The following is a 24,090-nucleotide window of genomic DNA, read 5'->3' as shown; positions in this document are numbered from 1 at the left end:
CCCACCGTGGAAAGAGGGGAGTCTGTTCCCTGTCCCCAAGGCCTGCTGCTGTTTGTCAGGGCATGATGTGTGTTACTGTGAGCCCTTCCCTCATACATGAGGTCCCCTGCCCAGAGGCCCCCCAGCCTGGCTCTGCCTGCGCCTGATACCCTGCTAAGCCACTTGCCTCATGCTGTGTTGCCCCATGCAGAGACCTCTCCCTGCGCTGCCCAGGCTTTGAGGGGGCTGAACTGCAGTTCCAGTTGTAAACAGGAGATTTGTTTTTTAACTCATATCCAGTGGGCTGAGGCCAGAGATTAACTTTCCCTGCTTAACACTAATGCTCTGGTTATATTGACCTGCAGGGGCTGTCCTCTGTTGCCCTCCTCCCCTTCCCGGCATGCATCAGCGTCAGCTGTAGGGGAAAGTGTGAGCCAGCACTAGGGCTTGCTGTTTCCTGGACCATGGCCAGGCAGTTGTCTGCCCCTGGCTGGCGCAGGGCAGCTCCAGGGCTCCTGACAGTGTTCCGCGTGCCAGTGACCAGAGTCCTGGACTTAGGCTGAGCAATATCTGCTGCTGGGACAGGGCAGGATGTGCTGCCCCTTATGCTGGGCACTGCTCTGAACACTTCCTTTACAGAGGTCTGAGTGGGGCTGAGAAGTGCGCTGCTGCTCTGGGAGCGATCCCACACCAGAATTGCCTCTCCCTGTATCTTCAGATAGACCTGACTGCTGCCAAAAGCATGTAAGAGTTATAATTGTGTACAACTCCTTATTTTCTAAAGATTAGCCTGCACCTCTGAGCTAGACCCCACTGCAGGGGAGAGGGGACATGACAGTTCCTCCTGGCATGCCAAGGCACTTGCACGCTCCTGGGTAGCAGAAAGAAACCCCCATCTCCATGGGCAGGGAACACTGAGATGGTATCCCATTAGCAAGGACAGAGCCTGCTCCCTGCTGTGTGCTCAGTGTGCAAGGTCTGAGTGCTGGGCTCTCTTCACTCTCTGCTGGGGAGCCAGGCAGGTGGTTCATGCATCATCCTCAGCAGCAGGACCAGTCCTGGCCTCGATGAGGCGGGCTGCAGTAGCGAGGCCCCAAACAGAACGGTTTCTCTGAGTATTGGCCCAAGGAGTCATTCAGGTAACAGTGAACCGGCTGCAATGACCTCTCTGTGCCAGTCCCACACCCCACGCTTCTGCCCTGCCGTTCTGCAGGCTCACAGAGGTGCCTGGCATTGCCTGCCAGTCCCCACCGGAGGGAAGGGCAGCCCTTTGTACCTGAAATGCTGAGGTGATGAAGGTAGGTTGGGGAGCACCTCTGTTTCCAGAGCCTGGTCCATGTCTCTAATCTGTTTCTCTTCGTTTTTATACTCTAGAGGTCCAGGTCTTGGAGGCTTTGGGGGTCACTAGGTCCCAGTCGAGCCTGCAGTGAGGGGAAGGTGGTATCAGAGCAAAGTGGGGGCTGCTGTTCCCACTCCTGCCCCATCCTGGTGGCTGAGTGCTGTCCTGAGGGTTTGAGGCCAGTGTGTTCCTCGCAGCCCGGCTGGGTGCCCCTGGGCTGTGGGGAGGGCCTGGCCCTCCCGGCAGGGCATGGAGAGGGGCCTGGGAAAAGCTCTGGAGCGCCTAGGGGTGCCCTGCACGGGGGGACACCCCAAAGGCGGCTGCGGACCGTCCCGCGCGCTCCCCCCGGGGGATGCTCCCGCCTCGCATGCAAATGTACCCAAATGAGGGGGCGTGGCGGCTTCAGGCCCCTCCCCCTTATAAGAGGACGCTGCGGCGGGGCTTGCCGCAGCCGCAGCTCCGCACCGAGTCCCGCCGCACCGAGCCGCCGGCAGAGCCCGGACCCGCCACCGCCGCAGCATGGTGAGTGCGGGCCCGTCCCGGTCCCGGGACCGGCTCCGCGGGGGCCACCGCGGCGGCGGCGCAGCCGCCCCCGGGCGGGCGCGGCGGGGCTGCGGCGGCGCGGGTGCCCCTCGCCGTGACCTTGGGCAGCGCCCCCGGCCCCTGCCCCGGGGCGGCCGTGCCCCCTGAGCAGTTCCCCCCGGCCCCGGCCCGGGACGCCTGGTCCCCCCGGCGCAGTGGGGGTAGCGCCCGGCGGGGGTGACCCCTCCGGTGGCCGCAGACGGACGGGGACAGCTGCCGGGGGCGGAGGCGCCGGCCGGGGGCCGGAGCTGGGGGCTCGGCTGAGCCGGGGCCGCCCCGTCGGTTCTGGCCGCGGGTGGCCGGCCCGCACCGCGGGGGCTGCGGGAGTTGCGGCATGGGCCGGGGCCCAAACCGGGTAATCGCCTCTGCCGTCGCCTCGGGACCCGGGCTATATTTAGCACCGCGGGAGGGGGCCTGGGCCATGCCAGGCGGCACTGTGCTGGGCCCATGGGGAGCGCCGGCCCAGGGTCTGCCGGCCCCCGCTGCCCGCCGGCCGAGCCCGGTCCCCACCGAGCACTGCGCTTTTCCCTGCCGCACTGACGCTCTCCTTATGCCTCCCTGCAGCGAGCCAGGGCAAGCAGGCACGCAGGAATCCTTGTCATTCCCTGGGGCCCTGTGGAGCAGAGCACAGTCCCCATCCGAGCTCTGTCTGAGCGCCGTGTGCCCGGGGAGCGCAGGAGCAAGGAGCGCTCCAGCCCCTATGCTCTCCCATATGGAGCTCGTGGTCCCATTCCCCGGGTGCCTGGTTGAGGGGAGAGCAGGGGCACATCTCCAGCTTGCAGCCTGCTCCCTGGTGCCCCCGCTCCCCTTTCCACAAGGGCTTTGCAGCACTGGGTCAGGACTGTATGGCCCAGGGAGTCTCTGTGATGCCTCGGAGACAGCCGGCTCCACAGGCAACTCTCTTTGCTGCCCCACAACCCAAAAGGCTCCTCGCCCTGGGGAGGGTGATCTCTTGCCCGGCTCTAGAGCAGGGACAGGGTGGGGTTGCCCCTGGGCTGACTGTGCCTCATGGATCAGGTATGTGCCCTAGTCAGCTCAGCCTCTCACCCGTGCTTCCCTGCAGTGAGGAGTCAGGCCTGGGGCTGCCGTGGGCAGCAGGGGACAGCAGCCAAGACTGTGAGGAGCCCTGTGGGGCTGCAAGCAGCAGCTGGGGCGTGGGGCACTGCACAGAGCCTCTCCTTCTTGCTGGGCTAGTGGACAGCCTTGGACAGCATGCAGGTGGACTCCCAGCAGGGCCTAGCCAGGCAGGAGAAGTGCCAGGGCTGGCTCCCAAACCTGCACATTGTCTCTGCGTGGCAGTAGCAGCAGCTGCTGCGGGGTTCCTTGGACAAAAGCAGGAATTTATGCAAGGGGGAATATGCTGCCTAGGGCTGCTAGCTAGAGCTGTCCCCTGTGCCCTTGTGCAATGGCCTTGGGGCGCTGGCGCCAGGCAGGGAGCCCTCCCAGGGCTGTTTGGGCAGCTGTGCAGAGCTATTTGCGTATTTCTGGGATGAGCATTTGGGGAGGAGAAGGAGGGCACAGCATCTCCCAGGCTGTACATCATGTGGTGGGGATGGAGCCCAGCTTGGGAGGAAGGTAGTGCAGCAGTTCACGGTCCTGACCGGGAGCTGATGCTGCCTCCCTCCCTCCCTCCTTTCCCCAGCGTGAGTGCATCTCAGTCCACGTCGGCCAGGCCGGCGTCCAGATGGGCAACACCTGCTGGGAGCTGTACTGCCTAGAGCACGGCATCCAGCCCGACGGGCAGATGCCCAGCGACAAAACCATCGGTGGAGGGGACGACTCCTTCACCACCTTCTTCTGTGAGACTGGTGCCGGGAAGCACGTCCCACGGGCCATCTTTGTGGACCTGGAGCCCACTGTGATTGGTGAGTGCTGGAGCCCAGGGGTGCATGGGCTGGGGTGTGAAAACCACTTATTGCTAGTCTGTTCTGGAGTATGCACCCTGGAGTGGTTAGCAAACAGCTGGTGTTCACCATTTACTGAGATGATCCTGCACTGAGTTCACTGCAGGGGGCCTTACTGCTACCTTTCCCAAGAGAAGCCATAAGTTGAGTGCGAGCTCTTGATAGTGAAACGTCCTACAGGCAGCGATACTTGCAGTCTCTGATGCACACATGCTGAGAGAAACCAACCCAACCGGCACAGCAGCTTGTGTGGCAGCCTCTGAGAAGGGAGCTCCCAATGGGCTAGGAGAAGCTGAGCTCTTTGCAAAGAGGTGGCAGCAGCCTCCGTCATGCAGAGAAACCTGACGCCCATGGCCCTGCTGACGTGTTCTGGCAGGTTCCCTGGGCCGTGCCTCTAGTAGGCAGAGCTGTGACGAGGGCAAAGGGATGGCTCTGCTTCGGGCCCAGCTCACAACAAAAGCCTCTGCCAGACCTCCAGGTCTCAATCCTCCCATGATCTCTCCTAGACGAGGTTCGAGCTGGAATCTACCGCCAGCTCTTCCACCCAGAGCAGCTGATCACAGGCAAGGAAGATGCTGCCAACAACTATGCCCGTGGGCACTACACTATTGGCAAAGAGATCATTGACCAAGTGCTGGACAGGATCCGGAAGCTGGTAGGTAACTGTAGAGGGGGCATATGATGTGCTGGGCAGGGTCTGTCCTGCTTCTGGGGGCTGGAGTAGAGAAAGGAGCCCTGTTATGCCCTGGGAAAGGGTCAATAGCTGGCTGTGGCAAGGGATGGATGAGGTAGGAGCTAAAGGACTTCTGAACAAGTCAGACATTTATAAGGAGATCCATGTCAGAGTGATCTCACACGGGCTCTCTATGCAGGCTGACCAGTGCACAGGCCTCCAGGGCTTCCTGGTGTTTCACAGCTTTGGAGGTGGCACTGGCTCTGGATTCACCTCCCTGTTGATGGAACGACTCTCTGTTGACTATGGCAAGAAGTCCAAGCTCGAGTTCTCCATCTACCCAGCACCACAGGTTTCCACTGCGGTGGTGGAGCCCTACAACTCCATCCTCACCACCCACACCACCCTGGAGCACTCAGACTGTGCTTTCATGGTTGACAACGAGGCCATCTACGACATCTGCCGCAGGAACCTCGATATCGAGCGCCCCACCTACACCAACCTCAACCGCCTCATTAGCCAGATAGTATCATCCATCACAGCGTCCCTGCGGTTTGATGGTGCCCTGAACGTGGACCTGACCGAGTTCCAGACCAACCTTGTGCCCTATCCCCGCATCCACTTCCCACTGGCCACCTACGCCCCCGTCATCTCTGCAGAGAAGGCCTACCACGAGCAGCTGTCAGTGGCCGAGATCACCAACTCCTGCTTTGAGCCGGCCAACCAGATGGTGAAGTGTGACCCTCGCCACGGCAAGTACATGGCCTGCTGCCTGCTGTACCGAGGGGACGTGGTGCCCAAGGACGTCAACGCTGCCATTGCCACCATCAAGACCAAGCGCAGCATCCAGTTTGTGGACTGGTGCCCCACGGGCTTCAAGGTGGGCATCAACTACCAGCCGCCCACGGTGGTGCCGGGCGGCGACCTGGCCAAGGTGCAGCGCGCCGTCTGCATGCTGAGCAACACCACGGCCATCGCCGAGGCCTGGGCTCGCCTCGACCACAAGTTTGACCTGATGTACGCCAAGCGAGCCTTTGTGCACTGGTACGTGGGAGAGGGCATGGAGGAAGGGGAGTTCTCCGAGGCGCGGGAGGACATGGCTGCACTGGAGAAGGATTACGAGGAGGTGGGCCTGGACTCCTATGAGGATGAAGAGGAGGGCGAGGAGTAGAGACGCCCTGCCCAAAGGACCTTCCTCCTTTTTGCGTGTTAACTGCACAAATCCTTGGCAATAAACAGTCTGAGTCTCCGTGTCTCCCACTAACCCCCAAGCTCTATTGGTTTCTTGCCAGGTCAGGTGTGTGGTGAGTGCTTCAGCTCTGCTGCTGTTGCTGCTATGCTTCCTCCTAGCGTGCTCTGCTCCAGCTCCAGCTTGCTCCCTGCACAGGTAAGAGCCTCTGGGTCCAATCCCAGGGCACCCATGGCTATGGCACACATCCCATGCTGCTCACTGGCCCAGGCAGGGGTGGGCACTGCTTCCCTGTGTGGTAGATGTTACATCTCTGCTCTGTATCCTGCAACCCCCAGGAGCAGATGTAGCCTAAGCAGGAAAAAATCTGCAGTAGCCAGGAGTTCCCCTGCGTGCGGTGTCAGGGCTGGTGAGCTTTGCTGAAACTGGGAGGGGGTGGGGGGGAGCAGCCTGGCCCCTCTGCCCCCACCTCTGGGGCTCAGCACTGGGGGCACGGGGGCATACCAGGCCTCTGCGGTGCGTTGGGGTGCAGCCCGGACAGGGCATCCCGCACGGCATGAATCGCGGTGTCCGCTTTACTGCTGTGTTGCGGTGAGAGGATTAAACGAGGGGAACGCTCCCTGTGAAACCATCCGTCTGCATCTTTTTTTTTGTCTCCCTCTGCCGTGGGCAGTCAGACTGCTCCGTGCCATCCGGGTGAGCCCCCTGGAGAAGGGGTGGCCGCTCGGCCGGGGTGGGGGCTGTTCCCAGGAGCCAGAGCTGATGCAGCGGGTGCTGCCCCAGGGCTTTCCTTGCGCACAGGGCAGCTGCCCCCTCCCTCGGCGCAGGCGCTGCTTCGTCAGCTCCGTGCCGCGGGCCCTGCCTGCCATCGCTTGGCCCCGCGCTGCCGCCCTGCACGCGTGCCGCTTTGGCCCTGCGCTGAGCCCTGGCTTGGAGGGGCTGGCAGCAAGGCCCGGCTCCAGCTGCAACGCTGTCTGTGCTCGCTCTTACCAGGCGCCCTCAGGCCACAGCTCAACTCTCCCCGCTCGTGCTCCGGCTGCACCGACCCGCAGGGGCTGTCCTCTGCCGCCCTTCCCCTCGGGCAGCACTTGGCTGCAGGGCACGGACGGCTGCTCAGCCTGGGAAGGGCCCTGCTCCGCACGCCCCAGCGGGGCTCTCCTCCCCGCGCTCAGGGACTCCAACCACACGTCCACAAGAGCATTTTTACTCAAAACACAAGGCAACGTCGGGGCTGGGAGCAGGATCCGGGTCACGCCTGCCCCTTGCCTCGTTCCAGCATAAAGTTGGGCCCCGGAGGGCAGCTTTGCCCCCCAACCGCTGTGCGGAGGCACACGGCTGCCTCCAGCCGGGAGCGACCCCGCTAGAGGCGCGGGGCCCCGGTGCTCAGCAGCAGCTCTCGCGTACCCAGCCCCAGGGCTTTGCCCCGGTCCGCGCACGCTTGGGGCACGCTGGCAGCGACACTCCAGCTCCACTGCATCTCCACCACAGGAGCAGCTCCACGCCGAGTGCAAAAATCCCTTTCCAAACAGCTCCCTTCGCCGCCGGGCGAGGGTCGGGGCTTTCCCACGGGCTCTGCCCGGGCACGCGCCCCTCGCCGCAGGGCCGCGCTCACATCTGCGTGGTGTCGTGGCCCGCTGGCGTCTGCTCCAGCCCCTCCAGCTGGTCGAGGACGTTGACTATGTGGGGCCGCTCCTGGGGGTTCACCGTCAGCATGGAGGAGAGCAGGCGGCGCAGGGCAGCCGAATACCTGCGGGGAAGAGGGCGGCGGGGCTCAGCGCGGCGCCGCGGGGCGAGCCGGGCCGCCCTGCCCGGCCCCTCACCTGCAGTCGGGGGGCACGGCGACGGGGTTCTGCACCGCCAGGGCCACGCTGTCGCCCTTCTGGAAGACGGCGTCGAAGGGGCCCTCGCCGAACATCATGCAGTACAGCACGCAGCCTAGGGACTGAAGCGGGGCAGGGTGAGGGCTGCCCCACGGCGGCGGCCCAGGCGGTGGCCCCGGCGCCCCGCGCTTACCCAGATATCGGTGCGCTCGTCTATGACGCACTGGCTCTGCACCGCGAAGAGCTCGGGGGCCCGGTAGGAGATGGTGCAGCGCTGGGCGGCCCAGTCCTGCGCAGAGGCAGAGCGGGAGGCTGAGCGCGGCGAGGAGGCGCCGGGCCCGGGAGCAGCTGCGGTGGCGTGTCCCCCCCCCCCCCCCGCCCCCAAGAGCCCCGGTCGTGGGGGGCAGGGGGACCGGGCAGCGTCCCACCTGCACGGCCATGGCCTCCCGCGAGCTGTTGACCTCGATGCGGGCCTGGTTCATGGAGCCCAGGTCCATCAGCACGGCCCGGTCGTCCTCATCCAGCAGCACGTTGGTGGGTTTGAGGTCCCTGGCCGGGGGGACGCGGGTCACGGAGAGCTCGCCGGGCCCTGCCCCGCCGCCAGCCCCCCAGCGCCCGGCCCCCCCACCTGTGAGCGTAGCCCTTGCCATGGATGGCCTGCAGCCCGCGGCAGATGCCGCGCAGGATGCGGAGGATCCGCCGCTCCGGCATGGAGGCCCCTCTGCCTCGCAGCGCTTCCACCTCGCTCCACAGGGTCCCTCCCTGGAAAAGGCGCGGGCAGCGGGGTGGCCGCTGCTCTGGCTGCCGCGCGGGCCGGGCCCCGGCGGCCGCCCGCTCGCCCCGCCGCCCCACCTCACCTGCACGTAGGGCAGCAGGAGCCAGGCCTCGTGCTTGGCGCCCTTCTCCACCAGGCAGTGGGCCTCGAGGCGCAGGATGTTGGGGTGCTCGAAGAGGCCGTGCATCTCCACCTCGCGCAGGGCAGCCCGGCGGTCCTCCTTGTCGTGGCACAGGATGCGCTTCAGGGCGTAGAAGCGCCCATCCCGCAGCCCCTCTACCAGGTCCACGTAGCTGAAGCCCCTGCGCGGAGCCGAGCGCGCTGTGGGACAGGCGTCCCCCCGCAGCCGCGGGCCGGACCCGGCACCCCTCCGCGGGGCTGGGGGGGAGGCCGGAGGGGCGGCGCGGGGAGCGGGGCTCGCGCAGCCAGGCTGGGCTTGATGATGGGGAGCAGCGGGGGTGCCTCGGGGTGTCTGTACCCCCACCGCGGGCATCCCCCCCCCGGGGCACGAGTATCCCCCCCTCTCCAGGTACGAGCATCCCCCGGGCACGGGCATGCGGGCAACCCCCCCCGGGGCACGAGCATCGCCCTGGGCATGAGCATCCCCCCCCGGGCACGAGCATCCCCCGGGCACGAGCATCCCCCCCCTCTCCGGGTACGAGCATCCCCCGGGCACGGGCATACGGGCAACCCCCCCCGGGCACGAGCATCCCCCCCCCTCCGGGCACGAGCATCCCCCGGGCACGGGCATACGGGCATCCCCCCCCCGGGCCCGGGCACCCCCCTTCTCCCCGGTGCACCGGCAGCCCCCGGGCTGGTGCATGCTCCCCGCGGTCACGCGCACGTCCGCCCACTCCCCCCCCCGCCCCGTCACGGCCCCGCGCGCCGCCCCCCGCGCGCGCTCCGCTCCCTGCCCCGTCGCCCCCGCGCGCGCTCCCCCCCGCGCGCGGCGCTGACCCCTCGGCGAGGCGGTGGAGCAGCAGGTAGCGCGCGCCCCCCACGCTGACGGTGCCGCGCGAGCAGACGCACAGCGCCTGCCCCATCGTCCGCCCGCCGCGTCATCGCGCGTCATCGCCCGGCAACCGCCGGGGCGGGGCTCCGCGGAGGGGGCGGGGCTCCGCGGAGGGGGCGGGGCTCCGCGGAGGAGGCGGGGCTCCGCGGAGGGGGCGGGGCCGAGCCGGGCCGGCTCCCCGGGCTGCCCCCGCCGCGAGCCGTCGGGCGCGGCGGCGGCGGCGGCGGCGGCAGAGGCGGCAGAGGCAGGCGGCGGCGCCCGGCTTCGCGGGCTCCCGGGAGCGGAGCTCCGCCTGGTGAGGGACGCCCCCGTGCCCGGGGGGGCGCGGCGGGGCCCAGCCCCTCGCACCTGGCCTGCCCGTCGCGCTCTGCCGCCGGCACCGCCCTGCGGAAGGTCCCGGCCGCGAGGAGCTGCTGCGCTGGCAGCGGGCCCCGGCAGCCTCCCGGCTGGTCCCCGGTGCTGGTGCTCCTCCAGCTGGCACGGCCCGGGGTCACGTGTGTGCAGGGACTGTCGATAGAAATGGTCTTGGGGTGATGCTGGAGGCGTGATTTTGTAGGGATGCTCTGGAGAGCATCCTGGCAGGGCTCAGCTTCGCTGCTGCACCACTGAAGCCAGGGGCTGTCTCGCTGTCTCGCCCCGTGCCGAGGCTGTGGTGTCTCCCCGTCGCACTGATCGGGCTGGCACCAGGCTCCACCGTTACGTCCCAGTACCCTCTCTTTCCCTGGAGGGCCTGGAGAGATGCCCTGCTCCCCCACCCCCCTCCCTGTCCACCCCACACCAGGCACCCTTTGGGGTCCCCTGTGAGGCTCAGCAGTGCCCAGTACTGCTCCCAGTAAGGCTGGAGGGGGGGGCACTGGAAGCCTATCAGCCAGCCCGTGCTGGCTGTGGGGTGCTGCCTGCGCCCCATGCCCAGCAGCGGTCGGGGTGACGTGTGGCACTGACGCAGGCAGCGCAAGGCTGGCCACGCTTCGGGCGCGCGCGGGGCGGCCGAGGCGCCGGCCGTGCCCGCCGCCCCCGTCCGACTCCCACGCTCCTCTCCGCCGGCGCCGCTGCCCGGCTGCCTGAGCTTAGGACCTGGAAGAAGCGCCCGGAGCTGTGGAGAAGGATCATGTGATGGTGTCCACGTCCCCTCACGTGGTGGTGGCTACGTCCCCGCTCGTCCCCGCTGCTGCCGGGATGGGGCCGCCCGCTCTCGCCCTGCTGCTGACGGCAGGGCTCCTGCACGCGCAGGTTAGCAAAGCCAGCCCGGGCGGAAAGTTCGGGAGAGGCCGGTGGGGCTGCGCTGGGAAGGATCCAGCTGGGGTGACGCCAGGAGCTGCCGCTTTCCTCCTCCGTGTCCCCGCACCCTGCCTCCTCCTGCCACAGCTCCCCTCTCCTGCAGCCCCCTGTGCCTCTCCCGGCCCCTCGCCTGCCCTCCAGCACCCTGTCCCCAGCACCCCACCTGAAAATGCCCCCAGCGCGGTGTGAGCAGCAAGGGGGTGCCACGAGGCGGCCGTGGCTGCCCTGCCTCTCCCTCCGGGCCCTCATCCGTGCGCCGAGGATGGGGAGGACCCCCGGGATCCCCCCGGGGTGGGCAAGGGGCGTCCCCCCCGCCGGGAACCAGCGCCGGTCCCCAGGGAGCGGGAGACGGGGCAGCCGGGGCAGCCGGGGCTCGGGGAGGGTGCGCGGCCCCGACCGCTGCCCCTGTGCCCGCAGGCGTCCGCCCCGGCGCGCTCCTTCCAGATCGACTATGACGGCGGCTGCTTCCGGAAGGACGGCGCCCCTTTCCGCTACGTCTCGGGCAGCGTGCACTACGCCCGCGTCCCGCGGCCCGCCTGGAGGGACCGTCTCCTCAAGATGTACCTGAGCGGGCTCAGCGCGGTGCAGGTGTAAGTGCCGGGGCAGCCCCGGCCGCGCGGAGCCCTGCAGCCATTCGGGCGGCTCTGGGGCCCTCAGTCCCGCACCCCTCCCAGAGGCAGGGGTGTTTTCTTGTCTGATCACAGGGATCAGCCTTACTGAGCCAGAGGGGGGTCAGGGACCCCCGGGGCTTCCCTGGCCCCACCATGAGCCTGGGCTAGCCCTGGGTGCCACCCCCAGCCCATCCCATCCTTTGCAGGGGGAGAGGGCCCAGCCTGTGCAGAGGGGAGAGGAGATGTTTCCCTGCCCTGCTAGAGGTGTCCTTCACCCATCCACATTCATCATCGCTCTCTCCACCAGCTACATCCCCTGGAACTACCACGAGCCGCTGCCGGGGGTTTATGACTTTGCCGGGGACCGGGACGTGGAAGCCTTCTTGGACTTGACAGCAGAGCTGGGGCTCCTGGTGATCCTGCGGCCGGGACCCTACATCTGCGCCGAGTGGGAGATGGTGAGCCCCAGCCCTGCACCGAGCCCGCTCCAGACCAGCCCGGTCCCGTGTGGGATGACCTCATGGGGGCCTGACAGAGCGGGGCTGGTGCCTCTTGCTGCGTTGCTGACCCTGGTGCCTTGTAAACCTTGGGCTGCAGCCCCACCAGGCACGGGCCGCTCTGATGTTGATCACCAGTGTTTTGGCTCTGTGCCTCCGAGATCGCTGAGCAGCTTCTCTGTCTCCCTCCCCACTGTGGGGTGTTTCTCTAGGGTGGCCTGCCTGCCTGGCTGCTGTGGAAACCAGACATCGTCCTGCGCTCCTCCGATCCCGGTGAGCCTTGGAATGGTGCCCGGAGAGACTGGTCCTAGTCCACACATGCTGCTGTCTGCTGCTGGTCTGTCTCTTGGCACTCACCAGCCCCAGAATGCCCATCTTCTCTCTTGTCTGCTTCTCTCTTTTGGGAGCCTGGTAGTTCCTCCTTCACCTCCACTTTCCCATTGCTCTCAGCCCTGCCCCAACCTCATCCTCACAGCACTGGTTGCATGTGAAGCTGAGTGGTCCCTGCAGTCAGGCTGAGGTGCTGTCTGTGCCCCCAGATTACCTGGCAGCCGTGGACTCCTGGCTCCATGTCCTGCTACCCAAGATCAAGCCGCGGCTGTACCAGCATGGGGGGAACATCATCAGTGTGCAGGTTGGGTGCTGTGGGACTTGGCTCTCTGTCCTGCTCTGGGTCATCTTCAGCTTTGCCCTAAAAAGCTACCTGCATTCCCTACACTTTGCCCTCTTCTGGCACGCTCTCAGAGCCCCTGGGTCATCTGGACCATGGTTTCTCTGCAAGGACTAGGGCTCAGGATACCTGTCAGTGCTGTAGGGCAGGAGGTTGGGGTTTGAGGGGCACCGGCAGAGCTGGGGCTAGTAGATGAGGACTTGGGGCTGCAGTATCTGTCCCAGGACCTCTTTGACGCTGTCATGATGTCTAATGCCCCGCTTGGGCCTTGGAGGAGGGAAGGATAAGCTGGGTGCTCATGTCACCCTGCTACCCCAGGTGCAGGTTGGGACCTGACTCCAGCCCTCCTCCCGTGCGGGGTACTGGGTCCTTCCCTGTGTCCTGCTCACAGGTGGAGAACGAATATGGGAGTTACTACGCCTGTGACTACAACTACCTGCGGCACCTCCTGGGCACCTTCCGGGCACTGCTGGGGGATGACGTGCTGCTTTTCACCACTGACGGCACACAAGCGGATGAGCTACGCTGTGGCACCCTGCAGGGGCTCTACGCCACCGTGGACTTTGGGCCAGGTGCTCCATGGAAGAGGAGAAGGATAGGGGTCCTGTCTCGACCTTCTCCAACCTCTCCTCGTAATTTCCACAGGCTCCAACATCACGGAGGCATTTGGTGCCCAGCGCCTGGTCCAGCCAAAGGGGCCCCTGGTGAGCTTGGCGTGGGCACCTTGGGAGGGAATTAGCCACTGTGGCTTTGGGGAGGCAGAAGGGTTTGGGGGTGCGAGGCAAAGAGGGAGGCTGCGCCAGGCTGCCGGGGAGCAGGAGCAGGGGGGATGTGGCTGATGAAGGCGGTGCCAGGAGCCCCCGCTCCGGCTCGTAACAGCCCCTTGCGTCCCCAGGTGAACTCCGAGTACTACACGGGCTGGCTGGACTACTGGGGGGAGGCGCACGCCAGCGTCAGCTCTGCGCGCGTAGCCCAGGGACTCGCGGACATGCTGCAGCTGGGAGCCAACGTCAACATGCAAGTAGCTCGTCGGCTTGAGGTGGGGGCACGGCCAGGGCTGCCAGCCCACCCCTCTGCAGGCATCGGCGCAGGCGTCGCGGCTGGCGGCTGACTCGGGACCCGGGCTGTGGGGGGCAGGCGGGCCTGGACTGGGGCTGTGGAGGGAGCAGGGGGTGGGGGGAAGGTGCCTGACAAACCTCTGCCGGGGTTCGTGCGGGTGCTGACCTCGGTCTCTGGGGTGTCACGTAGGTACATGTTCCAGGGGGGGACCAACTTCGCCTACTGGAGCGGTGAGTAGGGCCGTGCCCGGGGGAGGGCCGGCGAGCACGGTGGGGCCAAGCAGGGGCACAGGCACACTGTGGGGCCGGGGTTACAGGACTTTCCTCGGCCGTCTGGGGGGAGGCTGTTCCAGGGCTCCCTCTATCCTGTTGTGTGGGCTGACACATACCCTGGGTCCTGGCTAGTCTCTTGGGTCCCAGCTCCCCCTTGGGACTTCTGTTGTCTCTGAGCAGGGACCTCGGGCCTGCAGCCCTGGGGCCTGTCCCCCCCACACCGCAATGCAGCTAGCCTAGGGCTGGTCCCCACCAGTGGGTCCTTGGGGTCCAGGCCCCCAGCTCTGCCAGAGTGCCCCTTCCTGCAGCTCCCTTGGCTTTCCCTGGCCAGGTGCTGACTTCAAGGAGGAGTACAAGCCAGTGACCACCAGCTATGACTATGACGCACCACTCTCGGAGGCTGGAGACCCCACTGAGAAGCTGTTTGCCATCCGCACGGTCGTCAGTAAGGTGCTGAGTCTGGTAGGAGGAGGGGGACAGCACTAGCATGCCCCTGCCCCGGGTGCCATGAGATCCCAGGCCACCTGGCACTGGGCCCTGCTGCCTGTGCTGGGGCAGAGGACACAGAGAGGCACCTGGGAGGACAGCCACTAGGCTACTAGGGGACACCTCCCTGCTGTACTGAGATGAGGGTCCCAGGAGAAGCCACGGCCCAACGGGGCACCTAACAATCTGCTGTTCAGTTCCAGGCTCTACCAGTCGGTCCAATGCCACCTGCCACCCCCAAGTACGCCTATGGCCGGGTGGCCCTGCAGAAGGTGAGTGCCCGCTCCAAGGGCTGTGCTACCCCTGCGTGGCACTGCCCTGCTGCCCAGCTCCCATCTCTTTGCAGTACGCTAATCTCCTGGATGTCTTGGATGTACTGTGCCCCTCTGGGCCCATCAAAAGCCAGTTTCCCCTCACTTTTGAGGCCATAAAGCAGGTGAGGGGCTTAGTACTGCAGGGGACACAGAGACATTCCTGGGCTTGTCTTCTCCTGCACGGCCGAGCCTGTCAGGCCAGAGCACTGCCCTGTCTCTGGGATGGAGGGTCAGAGCCAGTGGCCAGCCCTGCTTCCCATTTCCCGTGCTGCTCTGCTGTGTCCCCCAGGCCCACGGCTTTGTGCTGTACCGCACTCACCTGCCCCGGGACGTCCCAGACCTGGCCACCCTGAGCGCTCCTCCCCACAGCGTCTGTGACCGCGGCTACGTGATGCTACAAAAGGTGAGCCCTTGGGTGCACACCTGGTGCTCGCCCTGCCTCCTTGGAGCCAGACAATACTGTGCCAGGTCCTCGGGGACAGCCAGGGTGCTGGGAGCCATGGACCATGCTGAGGCCATGGGAAGTGGCTGTCTGCCTGTCCCTGTCCCTGCCAGGGGAGGTGCAGCTCAGGCAGGGCGAGGGCAGCTAGCTCTGCTGGCTAGCTGCGGATGGCATTTGGGGTGCTGGGATCCCAACACAGGGTGGCCTTGCTGACCTCATGCCTACAGGAGTATCAGGGGACGCTGGAGCGGGACGGGCAGACGTCGCTGCAGGTGACAGGCAGGGAGGGGGCCACCTTGGACCTGCTCCTGGAGAACATGGGCAGGATCAACTTTGGGGCCAACGTCAGTGACTTCAAGGTGAGAGGAGAGGGCTCCATCACCTGCCTGGGAGGGCACGGCCTGGGCACCTATGTGGCCACGCACACCCTCCCCTGCCAACCTTGACAGACTTTGGCTAAAGTCAGCGCTTGGGGGCAGAACTCCTATGTTAGCTCTTACACTTTCCCATCCTCCCCCTTCCAAATGCACAAAGGTGGCAAATCCACCAGGAACCAGGGAAGGCAGCAAGACTGGCATCGCCCTCTGCCATGCATGCCACCATGGAAGCCAGGACCCTGCAGCCTCTGCTTGGGTCCAGTCCCATGTCTACTGCTGAAAGGGGGATGCACCCAGGGGAAGCCAAGCAAGGTCGTGTATGGCACCCACCTGCCCAAGGCAGACCGTGCTGCCTCATTTTCCCTCTTGCTCCTTCTCAGGGCCTGCTGGGGAACCTCTCCTTGGACTCCAGCCCACTGAGCAGCTGGCTGATCTACCCCCTAGCCATAGATGCTGCAGTGCAGCAGGGCTGGCCCCACACTGCCCTACTGAAATCAAGCAGCAAGGGTGGAGCAGGGCCAGCCTTCTACACTGGGATCTTTGAGACCCCTGGCATCGCCTGGGACACTTTTGTGAAATTCCCAGGGTGGAGCAAGGTAAGGCTGTGCATGCACCAAAGAGAGGGGATGAGAGGGGAAAAGGGCACAACTCAGCCCGGTCTCCATCCTCTAGGGCCAGCTATGGATCAATGGCTTCAACCTGGGCCGGTACTGGCCCCGGCGCGGACCCCAGCAGACCCTCTTCGTGCCTGGCTCAGTGCTGCACCTTGGCCGTCCCAACAACATCACGGTGCTGGAGCTGGAGGGGGCACCTCCCACCCCCTTCCTGCTCTTCCTTGACCGACCTTTTTTCAACACGACCATCAGCCACGGTACCGTGGCCACAGAATAAACCCAGAGCTGCCAGGCACTGTCACCACCTCTTGCTAGGGCTGAGGAGATGTGTGTTGGGGGGGAGCTGGTGAAGAGAAGGAAGCGGCAAGCCCTCCTCGATGCCTGGGGAAGGGGTATGTACCCCAGCACAGACATCTGCCCTCCTCTGGGGCCAGGCCAATGTCTACACTAGGAGAAAGCAACCCAGCTTCAGTCTGTTCTGCATGTGCCCCCCGCAACTCATCCCCAATGGTATCAATGCCTGTGCTGAGTCCCCCTAACACTCGTGCACACACAGCACGCTGGGCCTAGCAGGTTCTGACACCTCTTTATTGGCAATACAGGCACAGGAGGTAGTTGCCAACATAATATGGCTGAGATGCCAATGGCACCCAGGAGAAGAGAGGAAAAAGCCGAGCCTCGAGAATGCCAGCAGGCATGGCTGCAGGTGGCACAGGGATGCAGGGTCTGGATGCATTAGGATCTGTCTCAGCGCCAGAGACAGCAGTCTGCAAGGCAGCAGGGAAAAGGGCAGCCACCAGGATTCCTCATCTGGGGCTGGGCTGGACCATGGAGCAGCCCCAGCCCCTCACATTAGCTCATAGAGGATCCCAGCTCTAACGTCCCCAGGACCTGCCTAGAGAAGCGTGCCCCCTGCGGCTGACCAGGGCCTTGCTGCAGCTGCCCCAGAGAACGACATGGCCAGCGCAGTCACTCTGTACAGCAGTGCTTCAGGGCTCTCCGTCCCCCTGCCAGGCAGCCAGTGCTCAGCCATGTCTCCACCACATTGGTTCTTGGCAGGTAGCAGCAGTCTCCGGCCCTACGTGTGGCTGGCCCGGGCTCGGCGGTGGGTTTGCAGGCAGGCCGTGGAGCAGAAGGAGAAGTCAAGGTAGTGGAAAGGGATCCGGCCCAGCAGGGACTCCCCACAGTGCCAGCAGCGGCTACACAAAAGAGCAGAGGTGGCCCTGAGTGACGGGGACGCTTGCAAAAAGGGCAGAAAAGCAAAGATACATTCAGTGCCTAGGTTGAGGGCTGGGACAAGGGCACCAGCAGCACAAGGGCACTGGGGCTCCTCTGGTAACAGGGCAGAGGCATCCAGGCACAGGGCCACCCAGCAGCCCTGCTGCCTGGCCAGACCACGCTCCCTGGAGGTGATGCAGGGTGAGAGCCTGGTGCAAGACACCTTGGAGCAGGCTGAACATGGGAGAAACAGCCCCCACATGGAGTTGGGGAGCCCCTGTCCAGAACAGCGTACAGGGCTGACTGCCCACAAGGCTGCGGGGTGGCACAGAGAAAGGACAAGGGATGTGACGTCAGGAACAGTGGCACAGAAGTGGCTGGGGAGGCTGACTTTCCATAGCCCTGGCCTCAAGGGGATGAGGTTGCCCTTTGAAAAATATTCCCAGAGTAAAGTGCAGAAAGGGAGACAGCATTGGAACAAGTACTGCTAGGAACAGAATTGCTGGGAATAGGTTTAGGCTGGACAAGAGAAGAAAGGCAGGCAACAGCCACACGAGCGTTGGGGAGCGGGTCTCTGCTGTGATGACTGTGCTGTGTTGTGCTCGCAGTGAGGAACAGGCCCTGGTAGAGGAGTGCTCCTGGCTAAGACTGACCACGCTCAACCTCCCTGTCACCGCACAACAGCTACCCCGGCTGTTACCTGATGTTAGCAAGAGTTGTGCCAGGATCCTGCAGCTTTGTAGCCAGCCTCCGCTCAGCAGCCAGGGCCCTCTGGAGAGCAGAGAGCCAGGTCAGCGCCTCCAGCCTGGGAATGGCCCTGGGAGTGCCAGGGCCTGTGGCACCAGAGCCTGCAGCACCTGCACTGCCCCAGCCCAGCCAGATCCTCTTCCCCATATAGAGCCTCACCTTCTCCATGTCAGACAGGGCGGCAAACCGCTGCTTCTCGTCCTGCTCCTTCTCCTGGCGCTGCCGCTCCTCCCGCTGAGCCTGCTCCCGCTGCTTCCGCTGGGCTTTCTGTGCTCGCTTCTTCTCCAGCTTCTTGGCCTCCATCTCTGGCGTCAGAGGCCCGGGCACCTGTGGGCAGCAAGGGTGGAGACTGAGTTGGGGGTGAAGACATCAGTGGCCTGGGGCAGAATGCTGGGGTATAGCCAAGGAGGGCTCAGCTCTGGGGTCCACCAGCCCCTGAGCAGCAAGCGCACAGGACAGGCACCCACCTTGGCACGGCTGTAGTCATACTTATCCGGATGGTCCACCACAAACTTGCGGAAGGCGTTGCGGGTCGGTTTGTCAGCGGAGACGCAGTAGGCGGGCCGCTCCTGCCTGTCTCTGCAGGCCAAAGCAGACCAGCTCAGCCTTGCAGTCTTGCTGCCTGTGACCTGCTGGCCTGCCAGCCCAGAGACTGCCCCAGAGATGTCCAACCAGAGCAGAGGCCAGGATACCGCAGCCACGGATGGGAAAGTTGCACATCCCCTGGGCCAACAGCTCCCAAATCCTCCCGTTCCTCATTTCCTGCCTTGCAAAGGGCAGTCTCGCTCTAGCCCTCTGAACAGCCTACCGATAAACCCAGGAGCACTTTAGGGCAGGGCTGGGAGAGAACCACCCTGGCTGTCCCAGGGCAAGGCTGGCAGGAGTCTCCCGTGGCCAGGGCAGGAGGGTCACTGGCGTAGGCAAGGGAAGCACCAGGCACCAGGGCGTGCTGGAGAAGCCTCCTACAGCAGAGGCTGTGCTCACGTGCCCCTGGAGGCCCTGCGATCGTACCTGAGCGCAGGGTCAGCCCCTGCCTCCAGCAACAGGTACACGGCCTCGGCCTTCCCTGCACATGCTGCCACGTGCAGCAGGGTGTAGCCACGCTCGTCCACAGGCTGGTTGAGCAGAGAGAAGGGCACAGCCTCCTTCCCACCCTCGCTGTCCCCTGGTGGGCTCCCGCTCTCTGGCACACCCAGGAGGTGCCGCAGGGTCCCCACATCCCCTGTCTTGCACGCTGTGAAGAGAGCATCCCGGAGCTGCATCTGGGGGTCTCCTATAAGGGAAGGACACAGAAGGGACCCTGACACCATGTGGCCATTCGGCTCCCTGCATAGAACAGTGCTCTGGTCTCTGCATGACCTGCACAGCACAGTTAAAGCATTGTACTGCTGACTGGATTTGGGCAGGATTTCCAGTGCCTTCAGAGCCTGTGTCACAGCTATGTGATTGTGACACTGCTGAGCACAGCTGACAACAGCCAGGCCCTTCTCTCCTCCCGGGATGAGACCTGTTCCAAACCCCCCCACACACCAGGCTGAGCTGGGTGCTGCCTGCGCAATGGAGCAGGTGCCAGGGGATTGGACCTGGTGGCCCTCCCTTCTCCCACAGCAATGAGCAGGCCAGCTGGGGAATTGCAGTATCCCAGGGCTGCTCTCATAGCACAGATCTCTGCTGCTCTCTGCTCCCAGCCATCCAGGTGGAAACACTCTAGGGCCCAGTTATTACTCCCTGGCCCAGCTCCTAGCCTCCTTACCTCCACTTCCCCAGGAAAGGGGCTCAACCTCAGCCTCCCCCTGTGGCTCCGCTGACAGCTCCAGGCTTCCTGCCTCCTCAGCACAGGACCCTGCGCAGGGGGTATGCAGTGGGAAAAGGGGTCACAGCCCAGGCTGCACTCCAGGAGTGCCAGCTCCTTCCCCGGTGCCTTCCTACGCAGTCCCGGGCCTGTTCTTCCCCCTTACCTTTCTCCACCTTCTTGTCCCTCTTCCTCCTCCTCTTGCGGTTTCGCTTGGGCATCACTTCAAACTCCCGGAGGTCCAAAGTCCTCAGTGTAACCTCCACAGTTTCCAGCTCCCCTGTCAGGCTGTCCTCCTCCTCTTCCTCCTCTGGGGTTGAGGGGGGTGACAAGGCAGGGGCTGGGACCCAAATATAGCATTGATCACTTAGGGCTCTCTGCCAAGCACACACCACCCAGCATGAAGCCACTTTCTGCAGAGCGCCCCACTGCAGTGCCAGGCCTTGCAGTGGGGCTGCCAGCCTGGCCCCTGGCCATGACACCAGTCCCTCCAGCGCTCAGAGCCACGTCTCCCTCCATGGCTCAACTCACCGCTCATGCCCTCCTGCAGAGAATCCACTTCTGCCACCCGTCGCGCCTTCTGCCAGCTCTTCCGGGGGGACCCAGTGATGTCTTCCAGTGGTGTGTCCTTCCCTGGGCAACAAGGGTGCTCCCATCATTGCCCGGCGACAGGGAGTGCTCCATGTCTCCAGGGATGGAAGGCCGGAGAGCTGGCACCTCTATCTCGTGGTGCAGCATGCCTTAACACGCATGGGGCTGCATGCGGGGACCGTGTCACTCCACCTGCTTCGACTCACAGGCACCACAGCAGGGCTGACTCACCGTATACCTGCAGGCTGGCCAGCATGGTGTGGACTCGCAGCACCTCCCGCAGGGTGGCCCTGCGAGTGCTGAGGGGGATGTGGCAGATACGGGGGTCACCCTGGGTAAGAGGTGGGTTCCTGCTGCCAAAGAACAGTGCCCGGTTGTGGCGAGGGGCCCGGAGGAAGATGCGCTGGGCCTCCTGCAAGTGGTGCGCCCAGCTTGTCAGCAGGTCCTGGATATCCTGGGGAGGAAGAGGTGGGCATTGTGGGGTCCTGAGCTGCACAGTGCGGGCACAGGCAGCCCTAGAGCAGGAACAATCTCAGGACTGAGCAGCCCCAACTGTGTTTTGGCCTCCCTCTGGAGCTCACACCCCACATGTGACCTCCAACAGCAGCATAATTCCACCCAGCGGAGCCAGGCATGACCACATTCCCCCACCAAGGTCCCAGCGCTGGTCCCATTCCCACCTTCAGCAACGCGGCCTCGTTGTAACGCCGCAGCGAGGCTCCAGCCGACCTGGGTGCAGCAGCTGGGGTCTGGGCATCCCGTAGGCTCTGGGATGTGCCCCGCCGGGCTCGCACTGTGTAACGGTGGAAAGTCTTGTGCTCCTGCACCTGGGGGCTGTGGAGAGGGGCAGGCATGAGCAACAAGGCCCATGCACAGAGGGAAGGAGAGATGATGCTCCCCACAACCCTGGAGGGGTTGTTGCCCCTGCCAGTGCCCCATAAACATTTCTCTTACAGTGGGATAGAGCTAAACCAACTCTCAAGCAAAGACCAGGAGCTGCTGGTACCCAGGGTGTGCATTAGCACTGTGATGAAGGAATAGGGAGGGGGTGGCCATCATCAGTGAAGGGCCTATCCAACACCCAGCCCCACTTGTCCCTGCCAGAGGGGTGAGCCAAGGTCTTCTCCCCCATACTCACCCCTGGAAGACAGCTCCTGCAAAGTGGCCGCCGCCCATCATCAGCACAACCCAGCGTGTGCTTGCACTGAGGCTCTGGAGCGATGTCACCAGCTCTGCTGACTCCTCGCTGCCACCCTGAGACACAGACCCTGCTGCTAGCATGTGTGGGATCACCTTACCACCTCTTGCTATCCTCCAGGTCAGTCCCTCTGCTGGCACAGGGACAAGGAGGGGTTATAGACAAAAAGAAACAGAGTTCATCCTGTCCTACTCATACTATTGGACTGTGAAGAAGGTCCTAGCTACTGCTTCTGCCCTGGTTTGAGTAGGGCTTTCCACTTGCAAAGGTTTGTCAAATTATAGGGAAATGGGGAAGTAGATCTTGCTCCTGGGAGCATCCCAGAATCAAAAACAGACAAGCAGAGAGTCTTAAGGCTCTGACTTGGCACCCGAGGCCACCCTCCCCATCCAGGGACATGGGGGACTTCCAGGCAGATGTCTACACCCCAGGTCCCCCTCTCCCCCCAACTCTGGGGTTCCCTCCTCCAGCAGGCTGGGCTGTGACTTGCCTTTCCAGTGCCCAGCACACAGCGGTAAGCAGAGATGAGCTGGCCCTTTGCATTCCTGAAAAGCACTTTATGGGAGCGGGGAACCTGGGGGGTCCCAGGATTATTGTTGGCAGCAGGCAGTGACTCTGACTCACTACTCAAATTGGAGCTCTCCGAATCAGATCCCGAGATGCTGGAAACATCACCTGCAAGAGAGAGAAGAAATGGGGCAGTGGAGCAGGGCAAGTATCAATCCACGGCCATCCCCAAAACTTTGCAGATAGATCCAAGGGCCCAGATCTGGTCCAGAGCCCCAGAAATGTCCAGTCCAATACCTTAAATAGTCACAAGGGGGCTGTAGACAGTGGAGAGAGGTGCTTGGGTCTATAGATCCCAGACATGGACAGGCACGGGCGCAGGTGGAACATACTTCTGTTCCCACAACAAGTCAGCAGGCTCAGGGCCCAATAGCAGAGCCAGGGGACCCCACCAGGGCAGAACAAAGGGACCCTAAGCAAGCAGGGGCAGCTAGGGACTCACGTCCCCAGCCCGGGCTGGGCAGCCTGGGCCCTCCTGAGGGCAGCGCTATATCTCACCCGCACAGGTCTTCTCCTCAAACCTCTCTGCCGGCAGTGTCCGGCGCCCCAGGAGCCGCTGCTTCAAGTTGAAGCGGTGCCAGTCAAGACGGTAGTGCTCGGTCTGGGGAGGAAAAGGAGCGAGGGGTAGAAGCAGCAGGCGCTGCGCTGCGCAGCCCTGGGGCCGAGCCTGTGCCAGCCCTGCTCAGTACTGCCACCGCTGACGCCGGCAGGTCGGCCTCCATTCACCTGCTCCTCCCGGCTGTCAAAAGCCTGTGCGCAGGTCGAGCAGTACATCCGGTCAGGCACCTCCGGGACCCCACGGGCTCTCTCCTCGCCGCCGGCAACTGCAGATTTCTCTGCAAGAGAAAGGAAGGGTTGTGCCACAGCCAGCTCTTCATGCAGCACCACTGCAAGGGCTCAGCAAGGAGCAGGGACTGCTGGGTCTTTCTGCAATCCCGGATACCCAGGTAGCACTATGGCAGCAGAAGGAATTTTAGAGACTTTTGGGTGACAGACACAGGTCCAAGCAGAGCCCATTTCACCGTCCACCTGGCAGCTCCCACAGTGCCAAGCTCCAGGTAGCCACCCAAGCTGTACCACAGAGGCTCAGTCCTCATAGTCTAAGACAGACAGATAAAAGCTTGGCCAGATAACCCCTTCATGATATTCCTCTGCTCCCTCGGAACCAAACCCACCATGGTTTGCGGATCCTGGGTCCGTGACCGATGCATCCACCGAAAACCCAGTGACAAGGGATAGTCCATGCAGGAAGGTGGGGTCCTGGGCAGCCTCAAAAATGGATCTGCTTTCTGGGGTTGGCATCGCCACTGCTCCTGAGTATAAGGGACAGCACTGAAGGCGAGCGACAGCCCTGTCTCCAGGACGCTTCCCAGCTGAAGGACAGCATGGGGAGCCCGGGGGCATGCAGGACAAGGGAATTTCCAACTCCAGGAGCACCAGCCAGCTGGAACCCCAAGCCCTTCTCATAACCCTCTTCCCCTCCAGGGATCCCAACAACTCAACAGCTGCTGCCTCCCCAACGGATCCCGCACCGCACAGTGGCCAGTAATCCCCCCCAGGATCCCGGTGTGACCCCCCAGGATCCCCCCGCCCGTGGCGATCCTTGTTCCCTCACGCCCAGGGCTCCCCATGGCACCCCCTCCCCCCGGAATGTCCTCCCGGGAATCCTCCCCCAGGAGCCGTTACCCTCTCCAGGGACCCGCCCCCATGGATGCCCCCCCCCCCCCCCCGCTGCTACCCGCCCTTCGGGCCCCCCCTTATTTCCCCCAGGGACCCCTCCGCGGGGACCCCCCGGCCCCCGCCGCAGCCTTCCCCGGCCCCTCCCCGCTCCCCCCCGGTTACCGGCCGGCGCCGCCGCTCACGCGCCGCGCCGCAGCCCGCCGCCCCGCCCCGCCCCGGAAGCGCCCCGCCCCGGAAGCGCCCCTCAGCTGCCGCACGCCACATCCTGCCCTGCGACGGGGCGCCGCTAGGCTCAGTCCGACCCCCGGCCCTCCTGCCCCCCGATTGGCCGCAGCCGGCCCCGCCCTGCGACTCCGATTGGGCGCTGCGGCCGCCAGTCGCGGGGCGGCCGGAGCCGGGCCGGG

General features: G+C 64.4%; 4 protein-coding genes across 11 annotated transcripts; 2 read left to right on the top strand and 2 right to left on the bottom strand.

The window, feature by feature from the left end:
* The first annotated feature begins 1,746 nt into the window (after positions 1-1,746).
* Positions 1,747-6,297, top strand: LOC134142257 (tubulin alpha-5 chain). The gene is made up of 4 exons (XM_062579118.1): positions 1,747-1,840; positions 3,543-3,765; positions 4,311-4,459; positions 4,677-6,297. The coding sequence occupies exons 1-4, from the start codon at positions 1,838-1,840 to the stop codon at positions 5,646-5,648; spliced, it is 1,347 nt and encodes a 448-aa protein (XP_062435102.1). The 5' UTR covers positions 1,747-1,837; the 3' UTR covers positions 5,649-6,297.
* A 557-nt stretch (positions 6,298-6,854) lies between these two features.
* Positions 6,855-9,307, bottom strand: STK16 (serine/threonine kinase 16). 4 transcript variants are annotated; one of them, XM_062578600.1, is made up of 7 exons: positions 9,219-9,307; positions 8,344-8,563; positions 8,115-8,248; positions 7,915-8,035; positions 7,680-7,775; positions 7,487-7,608; positions 6,855-7,413 (listed from the first exon to the last, which is right to left on the bottom strand). In XM_062578600.1, the coding sequence occupies exons 1-7, from the start codon at positions 9,302-9,304 to the stop codon at positions 7,275-7,277; spliced, it is 918 nt and encodes a 305-aa protein (XP_062434584.1). In that variant the 5' UTR covers positions 9,305-9,307; the 3' UTR covers positions 6,855-7,274. The 4 variants fall into 4 exon arrangements, with proteins under 4 accessions (XP_062434584.1, XP_062434586.1, XP_062434587.1 ...); XM_062578602.1 differs by having other exon boundaries at positions 6,855-7,358; XM_062578601.1 differs by having other exon boundaries at positions 7,291-7,413; positions 7,491-7,608.
* Positions 9,308-10,419: 1,112 nt separating this feature from the next.
* GLB1L (galactosidase beta 1 like) lies at positions 10,420-16,197 on the top strand. Of its 2 annotated transcripts, XM_062578435.1 has the most exons (16): positions 10,420-10,503; positions 10,969-11,141; positions 11,470-11,620; positions 11,872-11,932; positions 12,199-12,293; positions 12,721-12,901; positions 12,975-13,033; positions 13,225-13,346; positions 13,578-13,618; positions 13,992-14,110; positions 14,344-14,418; positions 14,493-14,582; positions 14,750-14,863; positions 15,130-15,261; positions 15,660-15,875; positions 15,952-16,197. In XM_062578435.1, exons 1-16 carry the CDS (start codon positions 10,450-10,452, stop codon positions 16,168-16,170), a joined length of 1,902 nt encoding a protein of 633 aa, XP_062434419.1. In that variant the 5' UTR covers positions 10,420-10,449; the 3' UTR covers positions 16,171-16,197. The 2 variants fall into 2 exon arrangements, with proteins under 2 accessions (XP_062434419.1, XP_062434420.1); XM_062578436.1 differs by lacking the exon at positions 15,130-15,261.
* Positions 16,198-16,462: 265 nt separating this feature from the next.
* Positions 16,463-23,909, bottom strand: ANKZF1 (ankyrin repeat and zinc finger peptidyl tRNA hydrolase 1). 4 transcript variants are annotated; one of them, XM_062578598.1, is made up of 16 exons: positions 23,849-23,909; positions 23,182-23,319; positions 22,733-22,842; positions 22,505-22,607; positions 21,930-22,114; positions 21,380-21,495; positions 20,922-21,075; positions 20,473-20,695; positions 20,182-20,283; positions 19,817-19,990; positions 19,612-19,701; positions 18,870-19,131; positions 18,326-18,437; positions 18,018-18,185; positions 17,812-17,882; positions 16,463-17,092 (listed from the first exon to the last, which is right to left on the bottom strand). In XM_062578598.1, the coding sequence occupies exons 2-16, from the start codon at positions 23,306-23,308 to the stop codon at positions 16,972-16,974; spliced, it is 2,118 nt and encodes a 705-aa protein (XP_062434582.1). In that variant the 5' UTR covers positions 23,309-23,319; positions 23,849-23,909; the 3' UTR covers positions 16,463-16,971. The 4 variants fall into 4 exon arrangements, with proteins under 4 accessions (XP_062434582.1, XP_062434583.1, XP_062434580.1 ...); XM_062578599.1 differs by having other exon boundaries at positions 23,182-23,316; positions 23,849-23,898; XM_062578596.1 differs by lacking the exon at positions 23,849-23,909 and having other exon boundaries at positions 23,182-23,573.
* Between the last annotated feature and the right edge of the window lie 181 nt (positions 23,910-24,090).

The sequence above is a fragment of the Rhea pennata genome, chromosome 6, assembly GCF_028389875.1.
Source record: "Rhea pennata isolate bPtePen1 chromosome 6, bPtePen1.pri, whole genome shotgun sequence".
Classification (NCBI taxonomy): Eukaryota; Metazoa; Chordata; class Aves; order Rheiformes; family Rheidae; genus Rhea; species Rhea pennata.
The sequence above is the reverse complement of the archived record's forward strand: the minus strand, read 5'-3'. Positions and strand labels throughout refer to the sequence as shown.

Coding starts and splice junctions, on each gene's coding strand:
- LOC134142257 (XM_062579118.1), top strand. Junction 3,766..4,310: donor CCTGGAGCCCACTGTGATTG/GTGAGTGCTGGA, acceptor GATCTCTCCTAG/ACGAGGTTCGAGCTGGAATC. Junction 4,460..4,676: donor TGGACAGGATCCGGAAGCTG/GTAGGTAACTGT, acceptor CTCTCTATGCAG/GCTGACCAGTGCACAGGCCT.
- STK16 (XM_062578600.1), bottom strand. CDS start 9,304: ATGGGGCAGGCGCTGTGCGTCTGCTCGCGCGGCACCGTCAGCGTGGGG. Junction 8,036..8,114: donor GGCAAGGGCTACGCTCACAG/GTGGGGGGGCCG, acceptor CCCCCCGGCCAG/GGACCTCAAACCCACCAACG. Junction 7,414..7,486: donor GCCGTGCCCCCCGACTGCAG/GTGAGGGGCCGG, acceptor TCTTCCCCGCAG/GTATTCGGCTGCCCTGCGCC.
- GLB1L (XM_062578435.1), top strand. CDS start 10,450: ATGGGGCCGCCCGCTCTCGCCCTGCTGCTGACGGCAGGGCTCCTGCAC. Junction 13,034..13,224: donor TCCAGCCAAAGGGGCCCCTG/GTGAGCTTGGCG, acceptor TTGCGTCCCCAG/GTGAACTCCGAGTACTACAC. Junction 13,619..13,991: donor CAACTTCGCCTACTGGAGCG/GTGAGTAGGGCC, acceptor TTCCCTGGCCAG/GTGCTGACTTCAAGGAGGAG.
- ANKZF1 (XM_062578596.1), bottom strand. CDS start 23,473: ATGAGAAGGGCTTGGGGTTCCAGCTGGCTGGTGCTCCTGGAGTTGGAA. Junction 21,496..21,929: donor GTGTGCTGGGCACTGGAAAG/GCAAGTCACAGC, acceptor TCTGTGTCTCAG/GGTGGCAGCGAGGAGTCAGC. Junction 19,991..20,181: donor TCTGCAGGAGGGCATGAGCG/GTGAGTTGAGCC, acceptor TTTGGGTCCCAG/CCCCTGCCTTGTCACCCCCC.